Source organism: Pan troglodytes, chromosome 17, assembly GCF_028858775.2.
Source record: "Pan troglodytes isolate AG18354 chromosome 17, NHGRI_mPanTro3-v2.0_pri, whole genome shotgun sequence".
Classification (NCBI taxonomy): domain Eukaryota; kingdom Metazoa; phylum Chordata; class Mammalia; order Primates; family Hominidae; genus Pan; species Pan troglodytes.
Window position 1 is genome coordinate 76580799 of NC_072415.2, and position 15260 is coordinate 76596058.

The 15260-nt window shown below is 31.7% G+C and overlaps 1 protein-coding gene across 7 annotated transcripts in view; it reads right to left on the reverse strand.

Annotated features, from left to right (window-relative positions):
• Window positions 1-15260, reverse strand: part of CDH19 (cadherin 19) — a 365310-nt gene that overhangs the window by 49947 nt on the left and 300103 nt on the right. For all 7 annotated transcript variants that reach the window (XR_010151983.1, XR_010151984.1, XM_009434121.5 and 4 more), the window contains one exon: window positions 2868-2987. Coding sequence is in view for 5 of the 7 variants with exons in the window: in XM_009434121.5 (XP_009432396.2) it covers window positions 2868-2987 (120 nt within the window). In the remaining 2 variants the exon portion in view is untranslated. The remainder of the gene's footprint in view (window positions 1-2867; window positions 2988-15260) is intronic.

The following is a 15260-nucleotide window of genomic DNA, read 5'->3' on the forward strand; positions in this document are numbered from 1 at the left end:
TTTTCTGCTATCTCTTCTAACATAATATCGGCTTGCTACAGTTAACTTTGTCCCCGAAACTCTGAAGTTAGTATATTATTGATACATTTGTAAATTATAATACCAAATTTATGAAATAAATGTCATGCCCTTATTATTTTGAAGTCTACTTAGAATTATGAGATCTGAAGAAGACCTGGTTGTTGACCCACAGTTATTTTATGTGTGTGTGTATACACATATATAATATATTCAAACTCAAGATAATTAATGATAAATATTGCAATAAATGCTTAAATTCTATAAAATTATTTAATACACATTTATTAACTATCACTGAAAAGAACCTAAGAAAATCTTAAGACAGGTTCATAAGAGAGGACTCAACATTTCTAAAGATTTGGGGAACACATAAACAGTCACAAAAAATAAATAATACCCAATACCCAAATATATCAAGGGCAAAATATTCATTAAAAATTGTGATATTAATGAACATAAAGATGGAAACAATAGACACTCAGGACTACTAGAGAGGGGAAGGAGGGAGTGGGGGAGATAGTTGAAAAACTTCTGATTGGGTAGCATGCTCACTACCTGTGTGTGACGGGATCATTAGTACCCCAAACCTCAGCATCACAGAATTTACCCATGTAATAAACTTGCACATTTTCGCCCTGAGCCTAAAATAAAAGTAAATTAAATAATACAATAAACTTGTGAAAAAAATGACATATGAGTATAAAATGCACACCTGATTTCAAAGACTGAGAACAAAAAATGTGAACTATCTCCATAGTTTTGTATTATTTGTTGAAATGGTAGTATTTTTGATTTATTGGACTAAAGTTAATATAATATAATTTTTTAAAAAATTGTTATATGAACTTTTAAAAGATAAATTAGACAATAACATGAGGGGATTTTAGTTGCGGACTAAAGTGTTTCACACATGTAATCAATTATTTGAATCCAATGGAAAGCATTGAATATGTTGCACAAGTGCTGCTAGCGTCTCCCTGTATGTGACTCAGGGGAGAGGGACCTAGGAGTCTTTGTTCCCCATTAACTGTGCCTACTTTGCTTTCAACTTTTCCTCTCAGCCTTTAGACTGAATAAAGGATATGTATTTCTGGATCTTATGCACTTCAGAACTTATGCTTTCAGTTTAATTTAATCCATGTTTGTCGTTGTCCATACCAACGCTTCTCCAGCAATGCAAGTAATAGTATAGCTAACCTGCTCAGTATAGTTAAAAAGTCAGTGTGCAGGGTAGGGGCTGGGGGTGGAAAGAAAACATGGTCACGAAGGCCTGGTATGACCCAGCATGGGTTTGTACTCTAGACACCTCCCTTTCTTCTCTCTTCTGCATTTCTCCACACTGGTGTTCAGTTATTCTAAGAGTTTCAACTCTTTCCCACCTCAGGAATTTCCCTAATTTTTCCCATGCCCTGAAATCATCTTCCACTCTCCCTTCCTTGTCTACAGACTCAGCTAAACTTTCTGATTTCCATGTATTCTGCCTTGACCACACAATATAAAGTCAACCTCACTTGTTTTCTCCCACTGAAACTTTTTGGTTTTACTTCATAATTACCTACAGTGGAATGTATGTGTGTATTACTATTCATGTTTAATATCTATCTGTAAGTTCCAAGAAAGAAGAGTCCATTATTATATCTTGTTTTTGTTACTATTATGTATTATTTTAAATTTTGCAATTTATACCTTTATAAATCTAGCAAGTTGTATAACATTTGGTACATATTCAGCCTTTCTAGACCTGAATGTGTGAGGGAATTAAAGTCTAATGTTTTGAGGCATTCATTGCATATAATAAAATAATTTTTCTTCCATACATTTGAAAAAATAAAGGCCATGTACATTCCTGAGAGAATTAAGAACATAGGTACTCAAATAATATTTTTTAGAATCTGACTCTCTCAAGAAACCCTAATTGAAAAAGGCTGAGACATTCAATATTTGCTGAATGAATAAATAAGAAATGTTTAAAGATCCAACACAATACTTTAATTCTTTAAGGGTTTTGATATAAGCTGGAAATAGTATTTTCCTTGTATTAAAAAGCATAGAATTTTACTTCTTTGGCACTTTTCACGTTCTTGGGTGATTAGTTATACATATATTTTTTTTCAGTGGAGACTATAATCTTCTAAAGGAAAAAAAATTACATGGGCCTAATCTTTGTTTAAAACACAAAAATTAATTTTTGTTTAATGAATTAGGGTCATATGATTGTTTAAACAAAAGAGAAAACTGTGTTCTACTTATTTTATATTCAATTGATTAATGCAGATTGGTAGAGCAATGTTACAAAAAGAATCAAATATTGTATTCATGTAAATCAGAAATCTGTAAAATACAGAATTATTTTTAGGTGAATGTCTCATATCAATGTGTACACTTAGCCTTATACTCAGACTTTATCTCAGTCATTCTGCAGGGTTATGCAGCTGTATTTCATTGTGGTTTTAGTTTGTATTCCCTGATGACTAATGAGGCTGAGCATTTTTAATATGCTTACTGGCTTTCTGTATATTGTTCTTTGTCAATTGCTTATAAATGTTTTTTCCCTATATTTTTAAATTGGGTTGCTGGTCTCTTTTTCTAATTCATTTAAAAGAAACTTTACATATGATTTAAACCACATACGTAAGTAATTTGTGCTATGGACATGAAAAATCCAATCTCCTAACCTAGAAATATCAGCTAAAAGACTAAAAGTAATTAAATGCTTAGGAATTGCAATCTTTTTGCTTATTGACATATCAGGACTACTGTAAAACATGTTTCTAAGCAGATAATTTTTGCTGACAATTGCCTTCTTTAGAATCATGTTAAACTTTGCTTGTTTCATTCACAAATACCTGTTGTTGGTTCAACAGAAAAATATGGCTGGCCTTGAAGTAAGCTGTAGAGGAGACGAGCATTATTACCACTTGAAGGATCGTCAGCATCACTTGCTGTCACCTGGATGACTAATGTTCCTAAAGAGAACATAATACAGGAAATTAAGATTGTGGTTTTATTCAGGATGAATTCAGTTCTGTGAAGTGGTCTTTCTTTACCAAGCGAGATGTTGTTACAAAATGAAAGCTCAATTCACCTCCTTGTTCTTAATTGTAAAAGTAATGTATTTTTTTGTTTTTTATTTTTTTCAGGCAAAATAATATAACTTTTAATACAAAATATTCCTAATTCCTGTATGCAATATGGAATTTTAAACATGTAGATTGATAGCCTAATAAAATGTAGCTATTAAACAATTCATTGTAATGTATAATTTATAAATCATAAACTTTTCCAAGGTGTATTATTAGTGGAGAAATTAAAAGGAACTTGGAAATGCTTTTCACCAAAAATTATAGTGTAGCCTGTACCTTAAACAAAGTGGAGAAGGTTGATAAATATTTACAAAGATTATTGAATTGAGCTTGAAAGGGTATCCAGTTGAGGATAAGGATGGGCATAATTATTCAGCTCCTTTAATTCTCTTCTCTAATATACCTACTTCCTTTGATGAATTTTTTAAAAAGCAAAGTAAAATCTTGCAGATATTGATAACATAAGCATTCTCATTAAAATTCAGTAACAAGAAATAAAATCATATGGAATAATTACGTATACATTTAAAATTAGTGCTCAGATTTTTTAAATATTTATTCAAAAATATTGAGTTTTCAAAGTATCTTTCTGTAAACATGGAATTGAATTTTATGGATCTTATTTGAAATATGTATTTGTTGAAACACTGTTTACTGTGTCAATAAGAATAGCAACATGAATGACACAAAATCAAATAGCTTCTGTGGTTTTGTTTACAACTAGCATCATGAATTTTCTCATCGTAGCCCAATTTTATAAACTGATACACTCTAATAGGAATCCATTCTATACTTCACTAACATGAAACTTTTGCTGTGGCCCTAAATAGTACATATTCTTTGTTCTTTTGTCTTAATACTTTTATAATGCTATTTAACATTTGTTTTAATATCATACAGCGTATTCTATTGAAGTAGAATTTCTTCTTATTCACATAATTTTAATGGGTAATACTTTTACCTGATTCAAAATGAAGAACAATAAAATGCATGAGAGGAAAACTCTTTGCCTCTCTTTTCCAAAACTTATTGAATAACCACTCAATGTGTAGACACTTACTAGTTTCAGATGTTTTAAAGTGAATTTATTTAGTAATCTGTGAAAGTTTTTCCAACAAAATAGTTAACAGGGACCATCACTTTCATTGATCCATATTGCGCATGACTTGTTCCTTTAACTATCCTTCTATGCACCGATCCACTTACTTATCCCACATTTCCTCATTATAATTCTCTATCATTTCTTTCCATAAGGGGTTCCCATCCCTGGTTTCTAGAATTACATTTCCTATCTTTGGCTTCAGATACCATCATCAAAATCATACCATTTTCAGAGTTGACTGAAATAAATTTTAGTAATATAAGTCTTTAGAGCCCCTAAGCTAGTACTATACGAATGAGAACCAAGAAGTCCAGAAAATGCAATGACTCACAAAAGGTGACCTCACACTTTGATGATAGAAATATGTCATACAGTTAGGTTCTTTTTTCCAGTCCAGTTTTTTTAGCATGCTTTTTCTATAAAATAAATTTTATTATATATATTTAAGGTATGCAACACGTTATGCATATAGATAGTAACATGATTACTATAGTAAAGCAAATTATATCTATCATCTCACAAAGTTACCCATTTTTGTGTGTGCATGGAAAGAGCAAGTAAAATCTACTCACTCATCACAAATCTCAAATATAATACAATATTATTAACTATAGTCCTCATGTTGTACATTAGATCTCTAGATTTGTTTATCTTACTTATCTGATACTTTGTATTCTTTGACTTACATACCTCCATTTCTTCCCTCCTCATATCCCCGACACATTATTTTATTCTCTATCTTTCTATATTGAACTTTTTTTAGATTCCACATATAAATAAGATCATGCAATATTTTTATTCTGTGTCTGGCTTATTTCACTTAGCATAATGTCCCCCAGGCTCCTCCACGTTGTGGCAAATGGCAAGATTTTCTTCTTTGATGAGACTTAATAATATTCCACTGTAAATATATGACACAGTTTCTTTCTTTATTCCTCTATCTGATAAGGGATTTATTTAAGAGAACTCATACAACTCAATAGCAAAAAGCCAAATAATCAGATTAAATAATTGGCAAAGAACCTGAATAGATATTTCTCCAACGAAGACACACACAAATAAATGGCCAATGGTTATATGAATGGGTTCTCAACATCACTAATCATCATGAAAATGCAAATAAAAACTACTATGAAATATCACTTCACACTTGTTAGGATGTCTATTATTAAAAAGACAAGAGATGGCAAGTGTTGGTGAGAGTATAGAGAAAAGGGAACACGTGCACTGTAGGTGGGAATGTAGATTCATGTAGCCATTATGGAAAACAATATGGAGGTTCCTAAAGAAATTAACTATAAAACTACTATATGACCCAGCAATCCCACTACTGGGTATTTATTTAAAGAAAATGAAATACACCACTAGTAAAGATATCTGCATTCCCATGTTCACTGCAGACTTATTCACAATAGCAAAGACATGGAAACAACTCTCATTTCTCTTGATTTCCCTTTGTATCTGATACCAGTGTGTACTCCTTACACACACCTGGATTATTGTGCCTGCTCAGTAACCTACTGTACACCTGTTCTCTCAGGTCTCCTCTTGATTACACCCATAGAAAGCAAAGAGGTAGTGACATGCCGGAGCAGGTGAACATTTTTTACTGATGCTTCATTTACTTGTAACCAAAGGTTACTTCTTCAGTGTTTTTCTCCTGTTGTCTACTAAGTGGAGAATCTAATGTATTCTGTTAATAGATTACACAAAATAATTTCCCTGAGTGTGTAGAAAATCTAAAAGGTCAAATTCTTAGAAATTTTAGTGGAAAAAATCTGTGATATTATAAATATTCAGAATACCACTCACACATGAATTTGATGGGGATTTTAATTTCTGGGGTAATATTTGTTATTCTTTCTTATGACACTTGTGGCATTTTAAAAGAACCAAGGCTATAGAATTGGTGTAATTCAACATTGTTTTAGAAATGCTTACTTTTTGGTAAGGACTATCAATGAGTATTAAGTGATTCACTCCTTACATTTTTGTGTGTGAGAAGATGTTTATGTGTATATATAGGCATATATGTATACATGTAGATCTAAGTATGGTGTATTTATATATGTGTATATATACATGTATATATACACACATATATTTTCAGTAAATGTGTGTTTTACATTTACTGAAAAGGTTCCCTGATGTTCAGTTCTGCCACCTTCTCATGAAGGGGTTCCCTATATTTGTATAATCTTATCTCTGATTCTCTAGTTGGCTCCACTAGCTATTCATTGCTCCAGGGCAAATATTCTTGTCTGAACTACTGTAGTTTTGTCCTGGGCGTTTGCTCCTTATTAGTGCAACTCCTGTAGGTATTTTTCTTCAATAAAATTGCCTTGCAGAGGTTGCAGTGTTCAGACATAGCACCATTGCACTCCAGCCTGGGCGACAGACATGTATCTGTATCTAATTATATATCTGTATCTCATATATATATATATATATTTAAGAGGGCAAAAATATGCAGCAGTATTTCCAAATATTTAGTGCTTGTAGTTTTTCTCTTAATTTTTATTCATGCCTTGGAAATGTTGGCTGTAAAATTTAGATGAATCTTAGCAATGCTCAATTTTTACAGGACCCTAATTATCTTTGTTTATTTTATTTAGTTGTTTCCTACTTTCTTTTCCCTCTTTCAGTTATTATTGATACCATGATTTATAAAACACACTTTAAGCAATTTTAAATCCTCTTGGATTGTTTCTATGTTTTTAAAGAGAATTAAGCCTGTATGTTTTCCTAATGAGTAACTTATATTTGGCAGAAATTCTCAAGAAATAGTCAAATAACATAAAGAGATCACAATAATAATTAAATATAAAAGCAGAGGGCAATACAAAAATATTTAACACAATTGTAAATATTTATATTTTTATAAAGACTTGTTATTTGTAAGTGAATCAATTTGGACATTCACCTGTAGTTAGGAATTAGTTTTATAGTCCACATAAAATTGAAAACGTTACTATGAAACCAATAAAGTATCTTTCAGTGGAAATGATAAATTGTCTTATAGTGCCCCTTTCCTAGTTAAATATAGGTTAACTAACACTTGTTGGTTTAGACAACGAATGTTTAATTCCTACATAATTTTTTATAAGAACATATGTAAGTATTTCAGCATTTGTCTATAATATCAGAACTGTGTCATGTTTGAGTCATAGTGAATACCACCACAATGCTCTTTTCAAGTACTGGAGGATTTCTAGGCTTATGTAATTACTTCCGTTCATGTCCTGATTATTGTTTACTGTCAGAATCACTCCGAAGAGGTTTATGAGAAATGCGGCTCCCATCCCTGGTCATCCCATTTCCTAAAAACAACCCACTCATCACTATGAATTGCTGTTGTGTTCTAAAATATTATGGCTACTATTCTACATAAGGACCATTGTTTACACAGGCCATATCTGTAACCTCTTGAAACTTTTAAAATTGTATTTCCATGGAAAATATATTTCAATTTTTTATATAAAGGAGAAAAATAAAAAAAACACAAAGTACATCTAAAAATCAACTTACATTTGCAATAAAAACTTTTAAAAAATTAAGGATAAAAGGAAACTTTCTGAATCTGATAATGAATGCTTTTAAGCCTTGACAGTAATTATATTTAATTGTGAAGTGTTAAAACTTTTCCTCTGCAATAATAAAAAGAAAAAAATGTTTTTCTGTCACTATTTTTTTTTTCGGCATTGTACTGAACTTCCTAGACAATGCAATGAGGCAATACCATGCAGTTATAACGCATTTATAGACAGGTAGATAAATAAATATTGGAAAAGAATAAATAAAACTAAATAAAGTCAATAATATTTTTTGCTAGAAACTCAAAATATGCATATAGTTACAGAAAAACATTAAATTCATAAATTTAGCAAGTCAACAGGGACACAAATGATATATAAAAGTGCATTTTTTAATATATGAATATATATATGTATATACTCTGGCATATATATATATTCATGAAACCTATTTTAGTTAAATATATAATATACATGAAAGGAAATAAAATATCCAGGAATATCTAAACAAAAACTGTAACCTCTGCAAAGCAACTAAAGATAAATTAATGATATAAGTAAATAGATGAAAATACTGGATTTAGGAATTAGATGACTACTTAAAAATAAAAAAATACACAGCTTAAAAGCTAGCTCAATCAAAATCCTAGTAGACTGAATAAATGGTTAACTTGGAAAGACAATTAAAAAATAAGTAAAATTTGTATGGAAAAACAAGGACCAAGTATGGTCCAGGCATTTTTTGTTTGTTTGTTTCTTTTGTTTTGTTTTTGTTTTTTTGAGAGGAAGTCTCACTCTGTCGCCCAGGTTGGAGTGCAATGGCGTGGTCTCTGAACACTGCAACTTCCGCAAGGCAATTTTATTGAAGAAGAATACCTACAGTAGTTGCACTAATAACGAGCAAACGCCTAGGACAAAACTACAGTAGTTCAGACAATAATATTTGCCCTGGAGCAATGAATAGCTGGTAGAGCCAATTAGAGAATTAGAGATAAGATTACACAAATATAGAGAACCCCTTCACCAGAAGGTGGCAAAGCTGAACATCAGGGAAACTTTTCAGTAAATTTATGCAGGGTCAGCTTGATATCTCCATTTATCTGTCCATCTATCTAACACCAATTTTGTGATATAAAATTTGGCACCTGCTTTACACCTTTCACAAATACCAGCTTAAAACAGACTGTAGATCCAAATGTGAAAGGTAAATAATAAGAAAAATAAGAATATAAATATTAGAACAATAAAACTTTCAGAAAAAAAGAAAAATAGAGGGGGAAAAGCAAAAATTTCAGAATCAGGGCAAATATATGTATATAATATTTATGGAAAACATATATTTAGTCCTGGGGAATTTGATATTTTTCTCAAAGCCCAAATCTCTTTTTCAATTTGTTAAACATATTTTTTATTACTCTTCCCAGCCTGGATTGGTTGTTCTTACTCTACTGAAGAAGGGTAGCATATTTAGGGTGCATTATCTGATAAGAACATGAAGCATGGTACAGGTCATATATACCTAACCTCTTTAGTCTCTCTTCATTCATTTGATGAACATTTTATTATGATAGCATTAATACTTGCAAAGTGGGTCTTACTCCATTGGTGGATCAAAAATTAAATTCTACATTTTATACTGGAAATAGGTATTTCTAACAAAAGACAAATAATATATACGAACATTAATAAAATCTTTTTTAGAGAAGATTTTAACATTAAATATAGCACCAGAAGAATATTCTTCATAAGTATTTACATCATTTAATGAGTTTCTTAGTTTAACTATTTTATCATACAGTGCCTTTGGGTTATCCCTTGTCCTCTTTCAGATTTAACTATATCTTAAGAGAAGTCTATTTATTGCTCATTTGTCTGACAGACTGTTTCTCACACTCCATGGAAAAAGCTACAAGTACAAAGTAAATGTTTGCAAAATTCACTCTGGCTTATTTTAATGACTTAATAATAGTCATTTTGTAAAACAGAAAATCCGGGACAAATGCTTCTAGGACATGATGACAGAAACATAGAAGTAAAGCAGAACTGTCCTGGGTAAAACTGAAGATCTGGTCACTCAATCTACCTTAAAACAACAGTGACAATATAAAGTGACCACCAGGATAGCACACAAAATGAAAATAACGTAGCACGAGTTGTGTATATTGAATTGCCACAGCCTTAAGTCCTATTATTCCCTGCAATACACCATCCAGTAAGCAGAATTGGGTAACTACCAAATGATGGGAACTCTGAAAAGTTTAAATTAATGAGATCCTTGAAATCAAATTAGCAAGGAATGTAAACAGAGAGTGAAAAAATGCTTTTTGGGGGACCGAAGGGTCCAAAGTTCAGCATGCATCCCTGAGTGGTGTCACTGTGGCTGGATCAGAGGTGCCAGTGGTATTTGGAAATGCAAAGAATCAAAATGACTTGTAGTTTGTATCCATTCTAAGTGAACAAAAGTGTGCTTAGAAAAAAAAAATTCTCTTAGAATCATACTTTAATTAGAGTAGCTTATCAGTTCACTTATTCTGATAATAAACATACAAATATAATTATTAATGTAATCTTGGGTTCCATTATTGTGTGGACAGTTGACATTGTTTGCATTACTCTGGAGAGACTTTTCATAATTGCAAATTTAAAATATTAACTATGTCTTTCTAGCTAGTTTCCAAATCTTGGCAACTTTTCATAGCAAAAGGTCTTTATAAAAATAAGTTCAACACAATATTTGACTTTGCTTATTTTATCAGTCACATTCTTTGCAGAAACTTATTGTAACATAGGTCAGTGGTCCTTAACTTCTTTGGCACCAGGGACCAGTTTCGTGGAAGACAATTTTTCCATGGTCAGAGTGGGGAGTGGGCATGGGGATGCTCTGGGGATGATTAAAGCGCATTACAGTTATTGTGCACTTTATTTCTACTATTACTACATTGTAATATATAATAAAATAACTACACAACTCACCATAATGAGGAATCAGTGGGAGCCCTGAGCTTGGTTTCCTGCAACTAGATAGTCCCACCTGGCGGTGATGGGAGACAGTGACAGATAATTAAGCATTAGATTTTCATAAGGAACATGCAACCTAGATTCCTCACATGTGCAGTTCACAATAGGGTTCACAATCCTATGAAAATCTAATCCCGCCACTGATCTGACAGGAGGTGGAGCTCAGGTGGTAATGCAAACCATGAGGAGCGGCTGTAAATACAAATGAGGCTTAGCTCTTTTGCCTGCTGCTCACCTCCTGCTGTGCAGCCCGGTTCCTAAGAGGCCACAGACAAGCACCAGTCCGTGGCCTGGTTGTTGGGAACCCCTGACATAGGTGACACAGGATGTACACTTGTACCAAGTGCTTGAAAGGAAAATGTTAGTTTGGTCATCTCTGGAAACTGCATTTACTGATATATTTTTCATTTTTATGACAGAAAATTTTAGTGTGATAATAGTATCTTAACAGAAGATAATATATTTGTTGTGTGTGTGAAATGAAGCATTCTTGTAATGTTTAAAGGTGCTAACCTGTAGAAAACTACATAGAAATTTTAAAGATTGAGAGCATTAATGAAAGCATCAATAATAATTTATCCAAACATCAGATGTATTCTGCCATCACTGAGTAAAACCTGAGGTAAAGGTAGTGTAATTCTGTCTCTGTTGAGTTATGTAAATTTTATTATTAACCAGGAGTTATGCAGAGGATGAAACTATTCTCATGCAGATGTTTAACATGGCTTACAAAACTTTATTAAATGATGTTCTTTCCTGTGTCACATAGAATGCTTTATCCACTGGTGATTATGGGAAGCATAAAAACAAAAAATCATAAAAAGTGAAAAATTTTCCTATGCAGACTAATTTAGATATTATGTAAGCAATAGAGAAATTAGCAACCTGTGGCGAGGGCATTTTATAATTAAAGCTTACATTTATTATGGAATACTAAAGTACAGGTGCCACAGTATGCTATAGTGTTTGAATGCCAAGATTCCAGCTGTAGATTTCAAAATGACATTTACTTTAGAATGTTACATTTTATTCATTTTGAATTCAATAGTAAGAAGATTAACTGTTCTTTTCTTACAATGTAGATATAAATTTAATGGAAAAGCTATTTTAACATCCAGTTTTAGTACAAGTATACTTTGATTAATCTGAAACAAATTTATTGAGATGTTGGGTTGTATAATTGTCAACTTCAATGTTATACAGATCAAATAATATTATAGTGATCCACACTCTGCATATGTAATTTCTGCAACAATAAAACAGGATTAAGATGAATGAGGTGATCAAATGATCAAATACATGACATAAGAGTTGTATAGGTATATCTGCTCACTCCTTCACATTGGGAACTTATTTTATTAGTACGAGGATAATTATTTTTCTACCAGTACTGACTGACCCATTCTTGCTGCATTTATACTTGAACTGCAATTACTCTACAACCTAAAGTCTCGAAGTGAAACTCAGGAAACAGATAATATTTTCTCACTTGTCATCTTAACTGGGCAAAGTATTCTTCAAATTTTTTATTTTTCTGTCCATAGTCACCTAAAAACTAGGTCATTTTTATTATTTTTGTGCTGCATTTTTGACACCTCTACTTTTCATAATCTGAGATAATGGAATTTAAGTAAAACAAATTAGACTGTGTTTAATAAATCAAACAATATTATATTTAGAAGAATAAGAAGAGAAATTCATCCCAGTCTCAGTCATGTTCAACTCATGTGCCCAAAGGCAAGAGATTTATAGAATCTAATTTTCAAATGTGATAAATTTTGAAAATTCATGATTTTTTATTTTCCTGAGTATTAACTGAAATTAAATTTGCATAGATTTTCCATACAAAGCTTAAGGTGAATTTAATATTTCTATAAAAGCTCTCCTTTATGACATATTGTGCCATATTGTTGATGAAGAATATTAAATTTTCTATATGCTTTTCCAAAAAATGCATCTTAAAATATTGTATAATAATTAGAGATCATTATAACATATTATATTTGAATTTAAAATCTGAAATGCTGTAATAAGCTTCCTTAAATAGTAAGGTAAACAGAGTCTTACTCATTAGTTATCCCCATTCATTTTCAAAAACATCTGGTTTTGAAAATAAAAGGAAATGGTTATTGCAAGTGTAAGGAATGTTGGACACTTGCTAATATTAAAAATGATGCCCTCAGTGACTACAGATATGAAAAATTTGGTGGAGGATATTTATTTGGAAAAGTTCCAAAGAGAGTGGATAGTCTTTTTACTAGACAATATATTCTCCTTGCTTTTATTAGGCAGAAATATGTGAAACTAAATTTTAAGGAAGTCAGATTTAAAATTTTCCTTTTGCATTTGCACATACACAGACATATAAACAAAGTCTATTAACACTAATGATCATTCATAATGTGTACAATATCAATATCTATTTATTATGGTTGTTTTCCACATAATGTGACTGGCTAAAGCATGTATCATTTTTAGCAGGATTTTGTGCTGATTTGCAGAAGATAAGTTACCCGACTCTGCTTTGGTTTAATTGCTTATTAAGTATATACTACATGTATTTTAAATGCCCCTTCTTTTTTTTTGACATTATAAGGTTTTAGGTAAAACTAGCAAATATTATTGAAATGGAAGATTACATACTTGATAGACTGGCTATTCAGATACAATTTCAGAATGATTTCCATGAATTTCACATCTCCCGAAATCTTCTATTTATATCCTAAACTATTCTAATCACTTATTTAGCATTTTTTTGTCCACCCATGTACTCACTCATTTATTTATTCAATCCTTCCAAATCTCAGTCACTCTATGACTTGTGGTCTAATAAATCTTATATTTTTGGATGGCAGAAAAATAGTAACTTTGCAAATCCAAAGTGACAAGTGGGAAAGCATAATGTTTTATCTCAACTCTACTTGAAAGTTCTAGTTTGAAATTAATTTCATTTCAAACATAAATGCAGTCAGTAAAAGCCCATCATTACTTGTAAAGAAATGTGTGTTTAATAAGCAACAAGTTAATAATTTTCTTGATTTTATCTCATGACATAATGAAATATGGATTCCCTTCAGTAATTCAAACCAAATTCTGAGTTCAAGTGCAGATTCAAATATAATAATAGGCAGTTCACTTCAATACAACAGAAATATATGTAAGAAAAAGAAAAAGCGAAATGTTTGCAATAGTTGTTTTTGAAGAATAAAGTAGCTGGCTAGGAAATTTGGAAGTAAGGTCAATATTCAAAAACTTAAATGGCCGTGGATATAGAAAGATAATGAAGAATTGAAGTTATATTTAGGTAATAAAATCTGCAGTATTCATTAATTTAATATTGAGATTGAGGAAAAAAGATAAATCACATATAATTTTATTAATTGATATATTTACTTCACAGTCAACACAAATGCAGGAATGCTTCAGAAGGAAACCGTTGCTAGAAGTTTGGCAAAGCAATAGAAATATTCCCCTATTTCCATACTATATAACACTTCTAATAGCAACTGACCTCACTCAGCTGGCTTCTCCCTCTCATGGAAAGGTTACACAAAGTGTTCATTGGTTCTTGCATGATTTCATACAAAGCCTGGACCCTAACTGGCACTCACACAGTATGTACTGATTACACAAATTGAAAAGATAATTTGTACCTCTATCTCAAATTGCAATGCACAAAGAGATTTGTGCTTGCTAGATATTGCACAGACCAAACCATCTTTTGCAATCTCCCTGAACATCTACAGTGGGGCTGCACTGATACCACGATACCAATAATTCTCGCATGGGTTCACTACCCAACTCTGTAAAATGGCAGTATTGTACCTCCTCTTCTCTAAAATTTTACCCATGCTCTCTCAATTACTGCCTTCGTATTATGCTTCACTGACAAAATAGAAATGTTTATTAACTGATTGGTTATGAACAAATATGTTAACATATAATCTGTCCCTTCTATAAGTACAATGGATTTCATGACCCTTTCTTTTTTTTTTCAAGAACAGTTTTTTAGAAGTTATATCCTTTTATTTTGCTTCAAAAAATATTATTATCTGGAATCATTCCCCATAGTATACAACAGTGCTGTTCAATTTCCTTTCTTAAAAAACAATTGAATAGTCGTAAACAAGCAAAAAATTCTCTTGACCTTCATCTTTTTCTACCTAGCATCTCACATTTCATTTTCTCCCTGTGGCGTAACACCTTTTAGACTTGGCTTAAATCATAATTACTTCCTCTTATTCTTCCTTTTATGCCATACAATAGTCTTCAGTGTGCTGTAACAGCACAAATTAAACTGCTGTACTTATCAAAAAACCAGGGGTCTTCAACTTACCAAATCAAAAGTCACCACTCTGTCTTAATCTTAGCCTCACAGCAGCATTCCACACGGTTGAGGGATTTCTTCTTTTGGAACATCTTTTCTCTTATTTTTCCCTTCTTCCTACAACGCTTGCCAATCCCACTCATTCTAATTTGCCAGCCGACTGCTTTTTGCTTAAC